This window comes from Plectropomus leopardus, chromosome 2, assembly GCF_026936395.1.
Source record: "Plectropomus leopardus strain MGB_pleo_1.0 chromosome 2, ASM2693639v1, whole genome shotgun sequence".
Lineage (NCBI taxonomy): Eukaryota > Metazoa > Chordata > Actinopteri > Perciformes > Serranidae > Plectropomus > Plectropomus leopardus.
Window position 1 is genome coordinate 35,020,719 of NC_142177.1, and position 17,492 is coordinate 35,038,210.

Genomic DNA, 17,492 nt, shown 5'->3' on the forward strand with positions numbered 1-17,492 from the left:
AACAATTAAAAGAGAAAACACAATGGAACAATCTGTGACAGCGTGAGCACCCGCAGTGAAACAAAGGGAATTAGGCCACTTTATGTGCCACAACAAATAAAGGCTGTGATAGGAAAGCTTTTAGGGGTCTGAAGCCCCCCAGGACCAGCTTCTACATTGTTGCGTTTTAATTGCATGGAAGCATCTTGATGCGGCGGAAAAATCTGACCTGGATTCCTGACCTTGTCTGTCACTTTGAAGCCTGTTGATGGAGGTCATAAACTGTCTGAAATACTGCTTCCTGTACCGGCGGCATAACAATGGATTTGCAGCACTTTATTACGGTCATCAATATGATAAAAACAGAGGACATCGAAGATGTTTAGCACTGTTGCTGAGAACCGATCATACTGTGAGAATAACCTGAATATCTTAATTAAGCAACAAAAAGCATAATTAAGACATTCATTAAAGTGTATTTACTCGGATGTCCCAGTCAGATCGAAAGTATTGGTATCCCACCTGATCAATCTCTGTTTTGATTGATCTGGATCAGTTATTTTGAGCACCGCCCAATCCTTTGTTGACATCCGCCGTGACACAGGTGTCATAAACAGAGAGCACAATTTGCAACAAATATTCAGGTTTTTGCAATGCTGCTACTCCAATAAGTAGAAAATGTTTTTTTGTCATGTTTAATTTAAGCTGCTACGCCACTTAAGGTGGAATTGAAATGTTTGTTGTTCATTGTTAGTGAACTAGTTTTACTACAATGCTGTAATAAGCTGAGCAGTTTTTTATCTTTATTTGTTGTGAGTGGGGATGTTAAAGTTGAAGTGGGATTGTGATTATATTACTCATTTAAAGTGTTCTGTATTTTTATTAAAATGGTACACAAAGTGGATTTGAGAGCAATTTCTAAAGACACATTTTGCATTGTTTACTTGATTATTTCATTTTTTAAAAATTTGGCACTAGGTAGATTTGAGAGCAACTTCTGATACACGTTTTACATCGTTAAAAATGCGCTACACTAAATGGAATGGTGATAAGAGCCAAATAAAAATATTTTCAGTTTGTGTACATTGCTATTTTGTAAAAAATAAAATAAAATAACCCCTAGGGAACTGTTTGGATGCATACAATTTTTCTTGTATTGCACTGCAGACCTATTTAACTGTCAAGCATATAAATTGGATTAATTTTAATAACTTCAAAGTACTTAAAGTGTTCACTGTGCGGCTGTGTTATCCAGGTAAATATAAGTATCAGGACTCTGGATCAGCAGATCAAATGGCTCACATTGGGATCAGACACCAAAAAAATGATAGGGACATTCCTAATATTTACTCATAAATACATAGTGTCATAATGAGGCATTACAGAGTCCCTTTGATATGTTTATAGTCAGCAACTTTAAACACAAAACCATATCAAGGCAGCTACAAATCAATTTCGACTGACACATGAAAAGGTTTTGATTTTTCGAACTGGATTACCACTCACATATCTTCACTCACCTGCCATAATCAATTGCACCTTTCCTCTCTTATACATGTTTAACCAACTAGAGGGTTATTGGGGACACGCATCAGTGCTCGTGTTCTCCCTCAGGCTATGGCTGGCAGTCATAGATGATGCTTCAACTGCTCAACACTCCTCTCTGTCTCTCCCCTTCCCTCTCTTGGTCTGTCTTTTTCTCTCCTTACTGCACACCAGCCAATGCAAGCTGCTGCTATTAATCTGGTTTATGAAAAACTGTCTTATGTGTATGTATAGGCTAAAAACTGGCAATTACCAAAAACCTGTCCTTTGACAGAAAACAGTGTTTTGGACATAGATAATAATAATGTGCCGATGATGTGCTGTTAGCTGTACTGTCATTACTGTATCCTCTTTGTTGTGACAGCGCAACAAAATACACCAGCATTCAAGGCTCAAGACCTTTATGACAACCATGAAAAATGAGCAAGACATGCACCATGGCAACCACATTGTGTGAAAATTATTCATTAATTTTCATCGTTTTATCCCTACATGTACACCGTACCTTCCCAGGACATAGCCTATGCATTTTCTCAAACCAGAAAGTACTTCATATAGACCAGAAACTCCTGTCTTAGTGTTATCACTCAGCAGCTATTAGAGGCAGAGACAACATCACATTGGCTATTTACACTCTCAACCTTCCTTAGACGCTCAATCTAATGTTTTAACTATAAAACTTTTCCACATTGTGGTGTGAACGAAAAAAATAGAGCAAAGCAGCATCTTTAAAAGGTTGCCCCTAACATAAAACCACCAAATCATCTGATGCTCAGAGCAAGCGGCAAGAAAAGAAAGAAGAAAATACGAATATATTGATTGCACTGGCCAAACTGACACCGTGGCATAAAGATGCCTGGCTATCCTGCCCGGCAGAATGCACTTCATCACCTCAGCAACCTCTGACACACCAGACCAGGAAACAGCCTTAGCAATTTACGACCTGGCTTGACTGAGATGTAGATATTTGATGTAGCCGGCTTCTGGCTGCGCATGACATACATCCCAAGTTAGCACTTTAAGTGTATGTCAAAGGCATGGCAGCTGTGCCCTTTAGCTAATCCCACCATTAGTTTATCTTATCACAGCAGAGAAGAAAATCTAAATGTTATACTATTAAGAAAACATCATTTTTGCCAATTTATAAGCCCAGTGTGTAGGATTTAGGGGCATCAATGGAGTGCTGCAGGGATGATGTTTTTTTGTAGGCCAACACAGAAGTTAGTGATGCCCTGATTCCCTCGTCAAAAAGACTATGGGATTTTTATATTGAATTTTGGATTATTGCAGTTTATGATACTTATACGTTCTATTCAGCAACACAGTCTTCATTAATGAGCACTACTTTCAGGATTTTTGAAGTATAAATGCAACTGCTAGAAGTAAAAAGCTTTATAGCACTAGGCTATAAATGCACTACAGCATATTCTGCTCTTTTTTAGGTAAATACTGTGTTTTGGATTTCTTCGGCTAGAACATGTTTACATGCTAAAATGCTCCACTTCAGCATCTGTCCCTTTAAACCCCTCTCCCGAAAAAGCCCAGTCAGCTCTGATCAGAAGTTTGATGTGGTCAGTGTTTTCGGGTCTTCCACATCTGCGCTCTTAGCATCTCTGTGCGGGAATTACTGTAATAATGCGTTCACATTACGGGCGACACAACAACAGCGTGACCAACTACATAATTGCCAAGTCGCTGTGGAAGTGTTGTTCATACTCTTGTTACCATAGTTACGTCATCACATGCTTGTGTGTGCCTGCTTACTTGCCACAAAGCACCTCAACTGAGCATCAGCTAAAGTCTGTATTGAGTCATAAAAATATCTGTGCTTATGATCAGTGTCTGAGCCCCATTTTAACATTGCATTTCGCCACCCAATATCATCCTTGTGTGTGCACAGAGAGGCACAGGCAGCTAACATAGTGTCAGCTAACTTAGCTAAATAACACAGTACCACAGTCAATAACAAATGCTTCACCACGTCACTGGAGCACTGAGAAAAGTTGAAGCCGGCTTTACTTTAATTTGTACCACATCACACTCGACAGCAGCAACAAGTGTTAGTTTGATGCTTCATGTGACACACTTATACTGAAAACACATTGTAGCCCATCACTGTCACTCATAGTGTGGATGCAGCATAATGGCACTGTAGCAGTACTTTCTCCCTTTAAATAGCATAGTTGTGACATCACAAATTCACAGAAGTCCTAATAGCTCATTTTAAGGCACAGTCTCTGAACACAGACTGTTTATTTCTCTGTGGCCTGAGCGTCTTGCTACTTTCACAGTGCTTATATAGCACCCTGTGCCTCCTCTACATTAAAAAAGACAGGGATAATCTAATTTTTACAATAAGAGACCTTTAACATCGCCGCCACAGCAACAGCTGTAAAGGCATGTTTAGTGTGGAGATGTTCTGTAGTCTTATTTGGCCACTTGTTAGCAACCACCTATTTTAAGCCACTTAAAATCTTCAAAAATCACAAGCGCGATATTTACTGACATATTTTATGTCATAAAACAAAACGTGAAAGTCCCTTTTACTTGTGTTAACCACAGACCGCATTTCAGGCTCCTAATTCACTTTAAGAAGATTACTGTTAGTGTCAAAATGCTAACTCACTGCCGCGTTTTATTCTCACACACGAAAAATGTTTTTCATAACCTTGCTTTCATTGGTTTCTCATCACATAAAAATACGAATCTTAGCGTTTTCGTTACCTCAAAAATGAGCCGTTGTTTACACACAGAGCCGGTCTTCGTTGCCTCAGCAGAGTCCGCCATGATGTTTCTACAGAAGCTCACAGCGGACAAACCATTCACTTGCTCTAAATAGGTCCATTTGCATAGTTGCGTATGCCACCTTAGTTCTCTGCGCACTAGACGTTTAACACTTTGACCGGGATTTCCCAAAACTAATTAAGTGTATTGTTAATTTGCAGCACATTTTTTAAGACAGGAGATGTGTGGACACCTGCTATAAGGACTGACAAATGTAAAAGCCAAATTAAAAAAAATCACAATTTGGAAAGTGGCGTCTTGTTGACACATTGTATAATCTTGGCATCCCATGTGCCTTTATTAGTTTAAAAAAAGGAGTGATAATATTATTGGTTCATTGCCAGGGTGGTTGACAGATTAATTTTACCTCTGCAAGAAATATAGTATAAATTTGGCTCGCATGAAGCTTCCACCACAACTGAATGAGCTGTGTGTCAAGAATGTGGGTTACAGTTAATTTCACTTAGTGCACGACCTAGAGCTGAAGGGATGTTGATGACCTAACCGTGGTCACTAACAGTGCACGGGAGGAAGGCACACTTGATAAGCACTGTTTACTGTAGCCTACACGTGGCTTTCACACCTCTGCGGCCATGCAGTGCTGGAAAAACATTTAAAGTTGGAGCCTGATCACAAGTGGAAACAGCATCCTCTACAACAAAACCGACACAGATGTTGTCGCTGCTCTTAAAAGCATATGCACACAATAACCGAGACACGCAGCATACACTGTCATAGCAATGAATAAACTGTCATGGTTTTAAAACAGCTCTCTGAACCCAAACTTGTGTGTTTTAAGAGCGATTGTACCCGCATGCAGCCAGTGAAAAGGGGGGGGAAAGACCACAGCAACCATGCAGCAGGGTTTTCATCATGCCCCCAAAATCAGGCTGGATGTGAGGACAGCCGGAGGCAAATCCTAAAACCCGTTCCCACCTTAAAGACACTAGGTCGTGCAAAAAATAATAGCATGACTCTGCTTATTGCACCCCACCCCTCCTCCTCCTCCTCTCTGGTCTCAGGAACGCAGGACAAGCCCTTTTCCCCGCATTCAAGGCGTAGCGGCGCAAAAATAATCTGAAGGACACCCCGCCTCCCCCCTTTCCCTCACCTGGCATATCGTCTTCAAAATCCATGTCGTCTTGTCCCTCGTCTTCATTACTCAGCGACCCCGGCATCTTTATCTCATAGCCCCCCAAACCCCTTTTAGGCTGAGAATACTGAAAGTTAACCCTCCAGACGCCGCAGCCCAGTCTCTTTCTTCACCCAAAAAGAAATCGTCGCTCAGTTATGGGAAAAAAAATAAATAAATATTTTTTTATTTTTTATTTTTTTGCAGTGGATCTTTTTTCTCTCCACGCGTGAAAATTATAATTATTTTCCCCACTGATCTCTATCCAGGTCTTCCAGTCTGAAAAATAAGAAAGACAAAAATGGAACACACATGCCCAGATTGTGACGTCTGGTCTGTTGCCATGACGATGCATCCCATAATTTCACCCACAACTAGTTAGTCATGCTCTCTTAGTTACCACTTTAACTAGTAGTGTGCGAAAAAACACACCGTGCGGCAACGCCGTGTGTCCGCTAATAGGCGGATCCGCTCCCCCGCTCCCTGTCGCCTGCCCGTTTCCTTTTGGAAGTCCGGAGGATTGAGACAGAAACTTCTGCTGCTGCTTTCTCGCACAGCTGCTTCACTATGCACTCACAACCTTTACTCTCAATATGAAGCAAGGCTGCAGGGGGGGTGAAAATGACAATTATTCCCTCTGAAGGACGCATGTTTATATCAGTTAATACATTTTGGGGCCAATTCACGCTTTTAATTAACGCCTAAATCCTAATTAAGACTCAAAATGTGTTTCTTCATTTTGCAAAACTCCCACTTTTTGCAGATAAATAGAAATAAATAGATAAAAATACACAAGAGCAGAGTGACGACTGCATGCTGTAAGAAGAGTCCTGACTGCCAGTGGTCTAACTGTTGTCAAGGTTTCCACAGCTGTAACACAGGATGCCCCACAGAGAGCTCACCACAGAGAGCACACTTGATGGATCAAAATACACAAATCCATAGCTCAAAGTGTCCTGGGTGCACATAATACAATGGAGTTAAAGTTTTAATTGTTCATTTTAGTTTGCACATACTTATGCATTAAAAAGACAGAAAAATAATACTAAAAAGTTTCTACGTTGTGCAGGAGAGGTTAGAAGCCAAACACAGCTTGTGGAGATGCATCCCCCCTATTAAATAATAATAATTATTGAAGAGAAAAACGAAGATTATAGCCCTAAATGATCAAAATGTTAAAGCAAAGTTGATAAAAATGTAAAAATAACCAAAAGCTTGTATTTACAAAATTAATTGCGTTGCAACTAAATCAAGTGTCACAAGTCTTAGAAAATCAGAGTACTTTTCAGATGTTTTTTAAATTACAATATGTAGATGTTGATTTTAGTAATGTAAGTAGTTTTTTTTTCAAAGAGGTGGCCCTCAGTATTATAAAGAATATTGATTACATATTGATTTAATTGTAGCCTATTATTAAATATAGCAAGCCTAATTGTTTTGTTTGACCTTAATCTCCTCTATTGACTACTTTGAAATGTTGTCTTAAAGGGATAGTTCAGATTTTTTATGAAGTTAGGTTGTATGGACTTCATCTATAATCAGTGTATTACATACAAAGGAAAATAATTTGAAAAAGATATAAAGAATTATATATAACTTTTTCTTAATCTAAAAAGTACTAATTCATTAACAGTGTTCCCACGCATTTACATAGAGATTTCAGTACTTTTCAGTGACTTTTCAAGAACCCCTTTTTTCATTTTGCAAATATATCCAATTCAAACAACTTCAGCTAACTGGCCCACATGAAGGGATAGACACAGGGTTCCAAAGGTCATGGAAAACCTGGAATAGTGATGGAATTTCCGATTCTTATTCTCCAAGCCTTTAAGTCATTGAATTAGTAAAAACAGTACATTTCTGTGGATCACCGTCCACATCATTAACACTTGAAATAAAGTACTTACAGTTGTATTCATTTTAAATTGTGGATATTCAATAAATGCGATTATGGGTCCTTGAAAAGTAATGGAAACATTTTGAAATGTTTTTTCATAAAAATGTGGGAACCCAAGAGACAGAGCACGGAGAGAAAATTAAAAAACATACATGATTGTAAACAAAACATTATATCGATGCATATTACAGCTGCATTATGTCGACAGCAAGAGGAAATACTTTTGTTAAAATGTTACATAACAGGGAAGGTTATGCACAGAAGTTTACGGTAACAATTTCCTTACAAAAACAATATTCCATGACCTTTCCAAAACTTTCAAAGATTTTTTTTCTACTAATTCCAGACCTGGAAACTGATTTAGAATTATAATGACTTTCTAGGTTTTTCAAGAAAGTGGGAATCCTGTATTAGGATTATTTTAAAAGTGCTTTCAAAAAATAATGATTTTAAAAACACAGCAAAGCATACAGTGCTAAGTTCATACCTCTGGTATGCACATCACGATTTTGATTTGTGTGACGACCGGAGAAAAAAAATTAAAGCAAATTTAAAAAAAAAAAAGGCTAGACAGATTTTCCTTTTTATCCTCATTTTATTAAAAGAAGTATGAGGTTTAATCTTCATCCTCCTCCTCCTCCTCGTCCTGGTTGATCTGGAAGTAGCGCAGCTCGTAGCTCTCCTTGGTGTTGGCCACCACCCGCAGCCAGTCCCTGAGGTTGTTCTTTTTCAGATACTTCTTGGTAAGATACTTCAAGTATCTGTGCGAGAGGAGGAGGAGGAGGGAGAAAGTAATCATGACTCAAAAATAGGTAATATTATGAACTTGTCTGTAATCACCTTGAATGTGCATCAGAGGGTTTGCAGGTCTGCAGACATTAAGTGCACTTGGACAAACAAACGGGTGTGGACTTAATGTCGTCGTACACAACATGTGACAGTTGAGTCGACTCTGATAATAACCTTTAATAATATAAATCTCGCTTTAAAACTCTAATTTCATATAGGATCTACCAAGTGCTTTCTGTTAGTATTTTGGATTATTAACTTGCCCTAGATGACATACAGGTAATGTCAAATAATAGAAGCAGTTCCCATATATACACAGATTAAAGCAGTGCTGCGTGTCACTTGCAGAAATACAGTTAATGTACATTTGAGTACGTATGAGGATAAGATAGCACACATACTTTATACCGAGGTTACTAATGATTTTAATAGGTAAACACACAGAGACATCTCCCAGTGCCTTTTTTCCCAGCATAACGTGTAAAAATTTCATATGGTTTTGGTTTTGAGATCTTTATTAATGTATATTTCAGAAGAAGTGGAAAAAAACCACCATTGTCTTTTGTATTTATGGAATTTGTTGTAATTTCGCATTACACGTTCAAAATAAAATGATAAAATGAAAATGCAATGAATGAAGTGCTCCATTTCAGAATTAAAGTGGTAGAGTCACCCTCTGGTGGTGGTGTTCCTAACTCTTACAAAAAACAATCATTTATCTGTCTGTACTAAAGAAATGTTTATATTAGTCTCTGCAAAATAATGTTCAAGTATATTATTATATAAACACAACAGTTAGGCTATGTTGATTGTATTGGCGTATTGGAAAATTTTCTATTCAACTATTTTTTAAACATTGTTAACTTAAAAACAAGGATCATTTTCAGGCAGTTTTTGGTGCCCAGACTAAATCAGAAGTTTAATTTAGTCCTGTTTTCCCACTTGACCATAGTGGTTAATACCCATATATACACATATCCATGCAGATATTTACAAACAACAACCAAAAAAACAAACAGGTTTTCTACATTAACAAGAAAATAATGTGTTAATTCAGAAAAACAAGCAGATTTTTTCCCATGAAAACTTTTCTCAGAATTCTGAGATAATGATTCTTTTAAATCAGGAAATTAAGCCCAATCATTTTTTTCTTAAATGAACTGCTGAATTAACAACATCTCTATGATGACCCACAGACCTTGAGAGTTTGAGAAAGACATTTTGACAGCCCACTGTAGGAAATGCACAGGTGTAAATAATGTCATTAATTTAGTTCCTTTGGTTTAAGGGTCTTGGTATTGGGGACATTCGGAAACAACAGAGACAGTCGATGTCATTAGTAAGACCTGGTGCTTCTTCTACTAACACAAGTCAAAATGTCTGCTGTGAAAAGGGCCTATACATGTACTTTTTTTTACAGTTGATTTTAATAAAGATAAATAAATAAAATCTACCCGAATTGGACTGGTGGCACAAACCTCTGAAGTAAAGATTTTAAAAAATCCTACAAATACAATCAGAACTGACTGCGTGGCTTAATACCACTATGAAGCTAAGTGCAGAAATGCTCTTGTAATTTGGTTGAACTGACTTAAAAAGGCTAAAAGTAAAAGGTTACGTGACAAAGACAAACTTTGAGACAGAATGTACTTTCAACTCATCTTACCAAAGCTTTTATCTTTAGCATTACTGACAACACTGTTGTAGAAGAGTCCTCTTCCTGGGTTCATCCATATTGTTGGTGAGCACTTCAGGTCATTAATAATTACTCACTCCATTTAGAAATGCGTGCTTTAGTGCCATGATCTGCTTTCTCACAGTCCTTAGCTCGAATAGAGACCAGGCGTTTTTAACACCTACGAAGCTTCAGTCAAAGCGATATTTATTTGATCGATGCTGAAACTCAAACAACACTGTTTAGAAAAGATATGTTCTGTGTTTATGTGAACAGAAAGCTGTTTGAGCTGACTTGTAATAATCAGGTTCTACCATTTTCATCACATATTAGGAGCTGAAATACATCCAATTTAAAATATTAAGTAATTTCTTAACATTCACATTTTAGGCTCAATTCTTAAACTCAGCAGTCCATGTGGATTAAGAAAGAGTGGTAAACTACAAATATGTTTCAGCTCCATTTTAAGTCAAGGGAGAGGACTCAGAAAACACATTTCAGGTTGAGTATCACTATAATACACTAGTAGATATTACAATAATATAAAAAAAAGCTGGATTTTTTGTGTCCTCTCACTTCGGTATATTAATCTAATTTCATGGATAAGTCTTGTTGTTGAAAGATCAGTAAGATCAACTCAAATTCATTACATTTTTCAATAAGATTTTGCCCCTCAAGGGGAAATTTCATCTGCAGTTGGCGGTGCAAAACAATTTAAAAATACAATAAACAGGCACATAGGACATCACAGCAGCACACAACCAAACTTGATTAAAAGCAATCCTGATTTCTTTCACATCATGTGGAGTTTTCCCAATTACTCCGCTGCGCTGGGAGACAAACTACTCCTCAAATTAGATATCTCTGTTTTTACATCTTTTGCGGCACTGTGTTAAGCACTGGTGTATTAGTACATGACGGTGATACACAAAGAGAGATATTTATATTGCACAACTTATCAGTGCTGATTGTGTTTGTACCTCTTTGAGAAGGGAACTTCAGAGTTCACAGCGATTTTACTCTTGCTCCTTTCAATGGACACGACACCACCGCCGAGACTTCCAGCTTTGCCGTTCACCTTGATGCGCTCCTGCAGGAACTGCTCCTGCATATGTCAAGAACACAGGAAGTCACACACTGGTTGATACACACAAGGGATTTCAAAATTTCACAACAAAATGTTTGATGCACAGTGAAAGAGTGTCTTGCAAGTACTGACGTGACACATTGTGGTTGACACCTTCTTAGTTTCCATTCAAACCAAACTGCATTAAGTCCTTACTTTATTACTAATTAGTCCCACTGATATGACAGCAGTGTTTGACAGCTGCTCGACGTTGTTTAATGGACAAGACGACTCGAAAACCTGAAGTGTTTTACTCACAAAGTTGGCAGCATCCATGATGCCATCCTCCACAGGATGAGTGCAGTCGAGGGTGAACTTCAGGATCTGCTTCTTCTTCTTCCCACCCTGCTTCCTGACCACCTGCTTTTTCTACCACAGAAATTAACAGGGTCACTAAAACTCCCCAAAACAACCGACATAACATATGTGACTCAAACTCAGTTAAATGACACATTAAAATAAATGGTCAATTATGTTAAATTATCATAGGTGATAGGCCGTCACGTTAACAAAATTGTCCATGACTCTGTTGAAAGAAAAGACCTCCAGATTAATTATTAGCAATTTAACTTTACTACCCATGTACCAATGCTAGCTACCGTTAGCAATTAGCCCAACGTGGCTTCAGCAGTAACAGTAAACAAAGCTGCAGAAAAGACGTTAAAACGTCCAAAACTCGTGTATTACTGAACTCCGATAACACACACTTCAACGAGTGCAAGAAAAAAGCTAAAACATATCCTCCATATGCATTTTATTTGATCGTTTTACTACTCACAATCGGGGCCATGGCTGACACATTCAGCAAAAAGGAAGGAGCGAAGGCTGCGCAGGAACTATAATACCCGGCCGCACAATCGAGCGCATCGATTTATCTGGAATTGATTAAGCGATTCAGTTGTGGTGACCTAGCTTAAACTTTCATGCTAATAATGCGCAACCAGAGTTTTTACAAAGCAAACGATAAAAAAAACCTCTTAAAGAGAAGCAAACTGGGACAGCAACTTTTGAAAAAGGTCAGACTTATCTATATTTACAAAATATGTGTTGCTGAATTAGTAAATTGTCAATTAACTAGTAATAAATTAATCTTTAACCCCAAAATTAACCTCGTTTAGCTGGGTTATTAGCAACGATTGTTAGCTAGATGTTGGCTAAACTTGTTTGATTAATATGTTTAGAAGAAATAATACAACTGTGAGACGGATGTATGCATGCATGTATGTATGTAAATGTATATAAATCCATGACAACCGAGAAAGACCGTGAGATGTGGTCAAGATTATCTGGTCAGTTTTTATTTTATGTCCTTAATTTACTAATATGTAATAGAATATAGAAATTGTGTTGAAAAGTTGTAATTAATTAATTTATTATTTCTTTGTTTGACCTAAAACTTGTCAGCTGAAGTGAAAAAAAGAGAAACTGTTCTGCCAGTAGATAAACATAAAATGTAATATATATATATATATATATATATATATATATATATATATATATATATATATATATATATATATATGGATAATGAAGTTCTAAATGAGTAATAGATTAACATGGATTTAAACTGAGCGATTCTTTTAAAGACAGATCTTCTTTCTCTTTAATTAATACCAAATGACATTTTTCTGTTATTGTCGAGTAAACTTTGAGGGAAATTATTTGTAAATCAATATAAAGTTATGGACAGTTTTAAAAATGTGTTTTTACAGGGTTTGTTTAATTTTAAAAACTTTTATTATCATTTGTAAATTTTCATAAAAGCACTTTGTAACCTTGTTTTGAAAAACACTATACAAATAAAGTTATAGTATAGTATATATATTATATTATTAATTCATTATTATTATTTTTTTAAGGGATACCCTTCATTTTATTAAATATATCATTCATTACTGTTTCACTACATTAAATATTTTTGCTCTTGAATTAGAATTGAATAACTCATTATTATCTGTAGTATCTTTGGTACAGACAGTGATTTTATGCAAAAAACAAACAAATAAAGAACAATACCCGGCTTCACTTATATGGCGAATTTCTAAAACGGGGCTCGCAAAGTGCTTAGAAGTAATTAGAATAATACATTATGTGAGAAGTTGAAAGTATTCTTCTTTAAGTGTTGCAGCAGATTAAATGATTTGCGGTGCTGTAATCTCTCCCTCCTTTACCTCCAGTCACCCTGCCGCGCAGCCCAAGACGTAACAACAGTGTGTGTGACATTAGAAATAGGACAACTGTATTTTTAATCTCTATGGCACAGCAATATTAAATGTCCTTTTTGCACTTTGGCAGCACTTGGGGGCTGGCATGAGGTGGGTGCTGTCAGCTGCCTGGCGGTGGGACCCCATCGGCCGACTATTGAAGAGTTTCTGCATTGCTGTCATTCCTGCTGGGGGGTAGCTGATAGCACCACTGAAAGGTAAGACAGTGGCTCTCTGTGCTTTCTGTGGACTAGCCTACTGCATTTACAGTAGGATTTGCTGGCTGGATGTAACGTTGGTGCTGACAATGTCTTTGTTGTTATTTACTTGCCATCTTTGGATCATGTGTTGTCACTGAAGCCCCGGGGACGCGTTACACAGCTGACAAGGTAAGAGACAAAGAAAGAAGCTCGTTCATTCCAATAAATATCTGACTCTCTTGATCAAAGTGTTTCATATGGCATACATATAAGCCTCTTTTATAATAACTGGAATATTTTGGGCATGCTAAAGCTCTTTTTTTTCATGATGATGTGGTATTTTTAAAACTTGTCAATCAAGTGATACTCACAGTTTGTCATTCTTAACATACTCTGTTCGCAGATGGCAGGAGGAATCTTCACCAACTTGGATAACCTCTGTAACGTGGACTGTGCTAACGTCCACCCCCTGATGTGTCACCTGTGTCATGAGCAGTACCAGTCCCCGTGTTTGTTGGACTGCTACCACATCTTCTGTGCCCGCTGCCTGCGAGGCCGGACCAATGACAGCCGTCTCAGCTGCCCCCTCTGTGGGTAAGAGAAAGCAATGTGAGGTTGATCAGGATCAATTTAGGCTGCATATAGATTATCGATCTTGAAAGCAATGAAACATTGTGGAAGTAAATAAGACACAAGTATTTGAATTTAAACAGCAGTGAACATGAAATATTTAAATCAAAACATCACTGAAATGATAGAATTGAAGTATTTCAGTTTGAAAACGATGTATTTGAAATTAAATTATTACATTTCCTTATTTTTAATATCTTGCAAACTCCCACACACTCTTACTTGCAAAAGTAATGATTTTATTGAAATGTATGAAGACAAATTTGTCTGATGAAGGTTTCATTACCTAAAACTGCAATGAAATCATTGTTTTTGCAAGTTAGACAATGTTGTGTTCTGCTCGTCCCTCTCCTACGCACCTGTTTGGAAATAGATGTGCAAAGTATTCTTCTGTTTTTAGGTTACATATTCAAAGGCTGATCAGATTTTCAGGTTGCTTAAATTTGAATTTTCAAACTTGAATAATTTATGTTTTTTTAGATCACATTTTAGCGAAAATTTAATTTTAAAACTTTAAATTTTGGATCTGAATTTTTGAACATTTAAACAAAAAATAATTCAGATTTTGAAATTGGAATTTAAAAAAAAATAATTTCAAAGAGGTGAAGTCAGAGCAAATAAATTCAGATACAAAGTAAATTATTAAAATTCTATGAAATCAGTGGCTGTTAAATTTCAAATACTTACGTTTCCTATATGCTTCCATAAAAATGTAAACATATTTTCTTTATCTCTTCACTCAGATTGCATCATAAACAGACACTATCCGCTGAAACTTTTGTCTATTTTAACTTGACAGAGAAATATTCTTCCTCATATGTGCAAAATATGAGGGGAAAAAACTTATAAAAATTATTAATGTTTAGATGAAATTTCTGAACTGTAAGTGGATGTTGAACGATATGTTTTGGAGTCTGTAACTGAAGGATTTCTGAGCCTGGATATCACATATATGGTACATAGATCCCAAACAAACCGACAGTATGGTGAGGCTGAGTGATGAGTGGGTGATCTCAAACTGCGCAAACATGATTAAGTTTTTTAAATTAGTGTAAAATATAATTTTGCCCCATGAATTCCCTGGAGGGTCAAATGTTTTGTGTAAAAAGCCCATTTTTCCCACAGGCCCCAGTTTTGGGCAGCGTTGCTCAAAAGGATTCGTTCCACATAAGTTGATTAGTAGATTGGTTTGGTTCGTGCAGGAGATTTGGGGAGAATCCTATTGGTTTCAGAGAGCATCAGGTCTCTGTGTTTTGGTTATGGGGTGCTGCTCAGTTACCCTCTGCTGGACTGGTCCGGGCAGGGCAGGCCTGAGTGGCTGAAGCAGCTGCAGGGTCATCCCAGTCTGATTTAGTTCTTGGCCCCGAGCGCTCAGCGGGGCCGGCAAGTTCCTCTAAGACCAGTCACACAGCAAACAAAGCATAGTGGTATTTGGCACCGGTGCCTGCAGCTTAGGGCAATCAAAAGCAGTCACATGATACCAATCCATTTCATCCCCTATTAAGGAATGACTCGTGGTTACCAGTCACCTTCAGGTCTGCAGTATTAACTTTCACCCATCAAAGCGCACAGAGAGGTGTGGGAAAAGGACATTTACTGTGACAGTGTTATACCAGGAGTCTGTTCCACAGCATCAGACACAAGCTGACCCAGATTTTTCGGTTCCTCTTTGGTGTGGATGCAGATGATCAAACAGTGATGATTAGTTTCAGTGTTACTGCATTGTTTCTCTATTCAAGAGTTTTATGGATTAATTGATTTACTTTATTATCCCAAAGGAAAATTGATTGCAGGGGCACAAAAATGTAATATGCAAAATGAAAAACACGCATTAAAAGAAAAAAATATCAACAGGGAAACAGAGACATAAGCCACACATGGCAAACAGTACACAATACAAAACATTTAAAAATGTTTTCATATTTTACCTCACTTCCATGGTGTAACCATTGAAGCCAAGGCAATTTGCAACAAAAGAAGAAATGGACCTAAAATGAGCAAAAAAATAGTAAAAAGTACAAAATGTTCCTGAAAATTAGTTTAATTAGATAAAAAACATAACAAAGAAAAGACCCTCGAAAGCATCCTTAAAAATTATAATAATTCTGTAGCATAATTTTAAATATGTTGAAATGATAGTTATAAAATTATATATAATTATAATTTTCAATCTGTGGGACACTTCTTACCTTGTTGTTGCTTTCCTTTTTCCCATGTTTCTGAATTCAAAGGTTTAAATACTTGTGAAAGCAGCACAATAAAAGTTGCCTACTGATGTATATGTAATAAGCGTTGAAAGTATGTTGTAGTTAAAGTGTCAAACTGAAAACAGCTAACAATAATAAAGAAAAAAATAACAACCTGCCCCCCTCCCAAAATCAACATTTTACATTTTTAATCCAATAAAAACACCATTTAGTACATAAAACGTAATACAAAATGTAAGTGTTATGAAGTACATGTAATGATGATTTCCTTTAAGAACTATTTAAAGATTATGAGCTCTTGATAACGTGTACTCTATCATTCCATGTTTGTACACGGTGATATCTGAGCATGTTTTGTTTTGTAAAACGGAAGCTGAAGCTGATCGACTTGTCTAAAATGAATCTGTGAATTAAATATTAAATATTAAAAAATTCCTAAAGGATGACGGTTTAGAGGAGGGTAAAAACATGTATTTACATATAAACACACATATCTGATGAATATTTATGTCATATACAAAGACAATGTTCAGTTTCCTGAAAAGTTGAACAGAGGCCTCATTAGAGGATGAGAGAAGCTAATCTTACATTAATAAAGTTTATTTAAGATTGGACGGGTATGAATCTGCCCACATAATATTGACATAAATCAAATATGGATAAATCATGGAATAATATAAATTTTATAAACAAAAAAATTACAAAATTCCCTAGATTGCTGATGATCCCTGACGACAATTTTGTCACAAATAAAATTAATTGTTGTGTATAAAATATAATTATAAATGTGCCAAGACAAGCTACGACTGAACGTGAGGCCACTTTCACATTCATCTGCCTTATAGCTCTTTGATGTTAACCTGTGCTGAGGTCCATAATGCGTACTCGTCAGCTGTTAAAGTAACACAGGCTGCAGTGCTTTTTATTCATAGCACCAGATACTGAGAAAAAAACCTACGCAATCATTGGATTTCTGTGGAAATAACCCCTGTGGGCACAGAGCCGCCGTGCTCTGCTGTCTGGGCTCAGGCTACAGCGGCCCGCTGCCTGGCAGCTATTTCCATCAGCAGCAGCAGTCTGCTAACAGCTGCTCACTCAAGAACCATGTAATCTAGGAATTCACTACTCTGCTATTAGTAGAACACAATAGATCCCCGTTGCTATGAAAACTAGATAAAGCATGCAGAGCAGACGGGCGAGCAACATTAGCGTCGCTGCACTGAATCAAAATGAGGCAAACGGCATTATGGTTAAATCAGACAGGCCTGTGCAAATGTGGGTAATATGATAGAAGCTGGCTGCTGCATCTGCTGGTGTATAGTCC

At 37.1% G+C, this 17,492-nt stretch overlaps 3 protein-coding genes across 8 annotated transcripts in view; 1 reads left to right on the plus strand and 2 right to left on the minus strand.

The window, feature by feature from the left end:
- Positions 1 to 5,976, minus strand: part of chd5 (chromodomain helicase DNA binding protein 5) — a 62,213-nt gene extending 56,237 nt beyond the window's left edge. For both annotated transcript variants that reach the window (XM_088069364.1, XM_042509444.2), the window contains exon 1: positions 5,420 to 5,976. In XM_088069364.1, the coding sequence (XP_087925490.1) occupies positions 5,420 to 5,486 (67 nt within the window). In that variant the 5' untranslated portion in view covers positions 5,487 to 5,976. The remainder of the gene's footprint in view (positions 1 to 5,419) is intronic.
- A 1,936-nt stretch (positions 5,977 to 7,912) lies between these two features.
- Positions 7,913 to 11,815, minus strand: rpl22 (ribosomal protein L22). Its single transcript, XM_042509495.2, has 4 exons — positions 11,706 to 11,815; positions 11,186 to 11,296; positions 10,782 to 10,906; positions 7,913 to 8,098 (listed from the first exon to the last, which is right to left on the minus strand). The coding sequence occupies exons 1-4, from the start codon at positions 11,715 to 11,717 to the stop codon at positions 7,954 to 7,956; spliced, it is 393 nt and encodes a 130-aa protein (XP_042365429.1). The 5' UTR covers positions 11,718 to 11,815; the 3' UTR covers positions 7,913 to 7,953.
- rnf207a (ring finger protein 207a) overlaps positions 11,811 to 17,492 on the plus strand; it is a 35,053-nt gene continuing 29,371 nt past the window's right edge. For 3 of the 5 annotated variants that reach the window (XR_015774863.1, XM_042509473.2, XM_088069390.1), the window contains exons 1-2: positions 13,384 to 13,520; positions 13,735 to 13,925. Coding sequence is in view for 4 of the 5 variants with exons in the window: in XM_042509473.2 (XP_042365407.1) it covers positions 13,735 to 13,925 (191 nt within the window). In the remaining variant the exon portion in view is untranslated. Of the gene's footprint in view, positions 11,944 to 12,873; positions 13,350 to 13,383; positions 13,521 to 13,734; positions 13,926 to 17,492 lie in introns of those variants that run through there. The other 2 variants (XM_088069385.1, XM_042509464.2) reach the window with 2 other exon arrangements.

Coding starts and splice junctions, on each gene's coding strand:
- rpl22 (XM_042509495.2), bottom strand. Junction 10,907..11,185: donor TCATGGATGCTGCCAACTTT/GTGAGTAAAACA, acceptor TGACATATGCAG/GAGCAGTTCCTGCAGGAGCG. Junction 8,099..10,781: donor GAAGTTCCCTTCTCAAAGAG/GTACAAACACAA, acceptor CCTCTCGCACAG/ATACTTGAAGTATCTTACCA.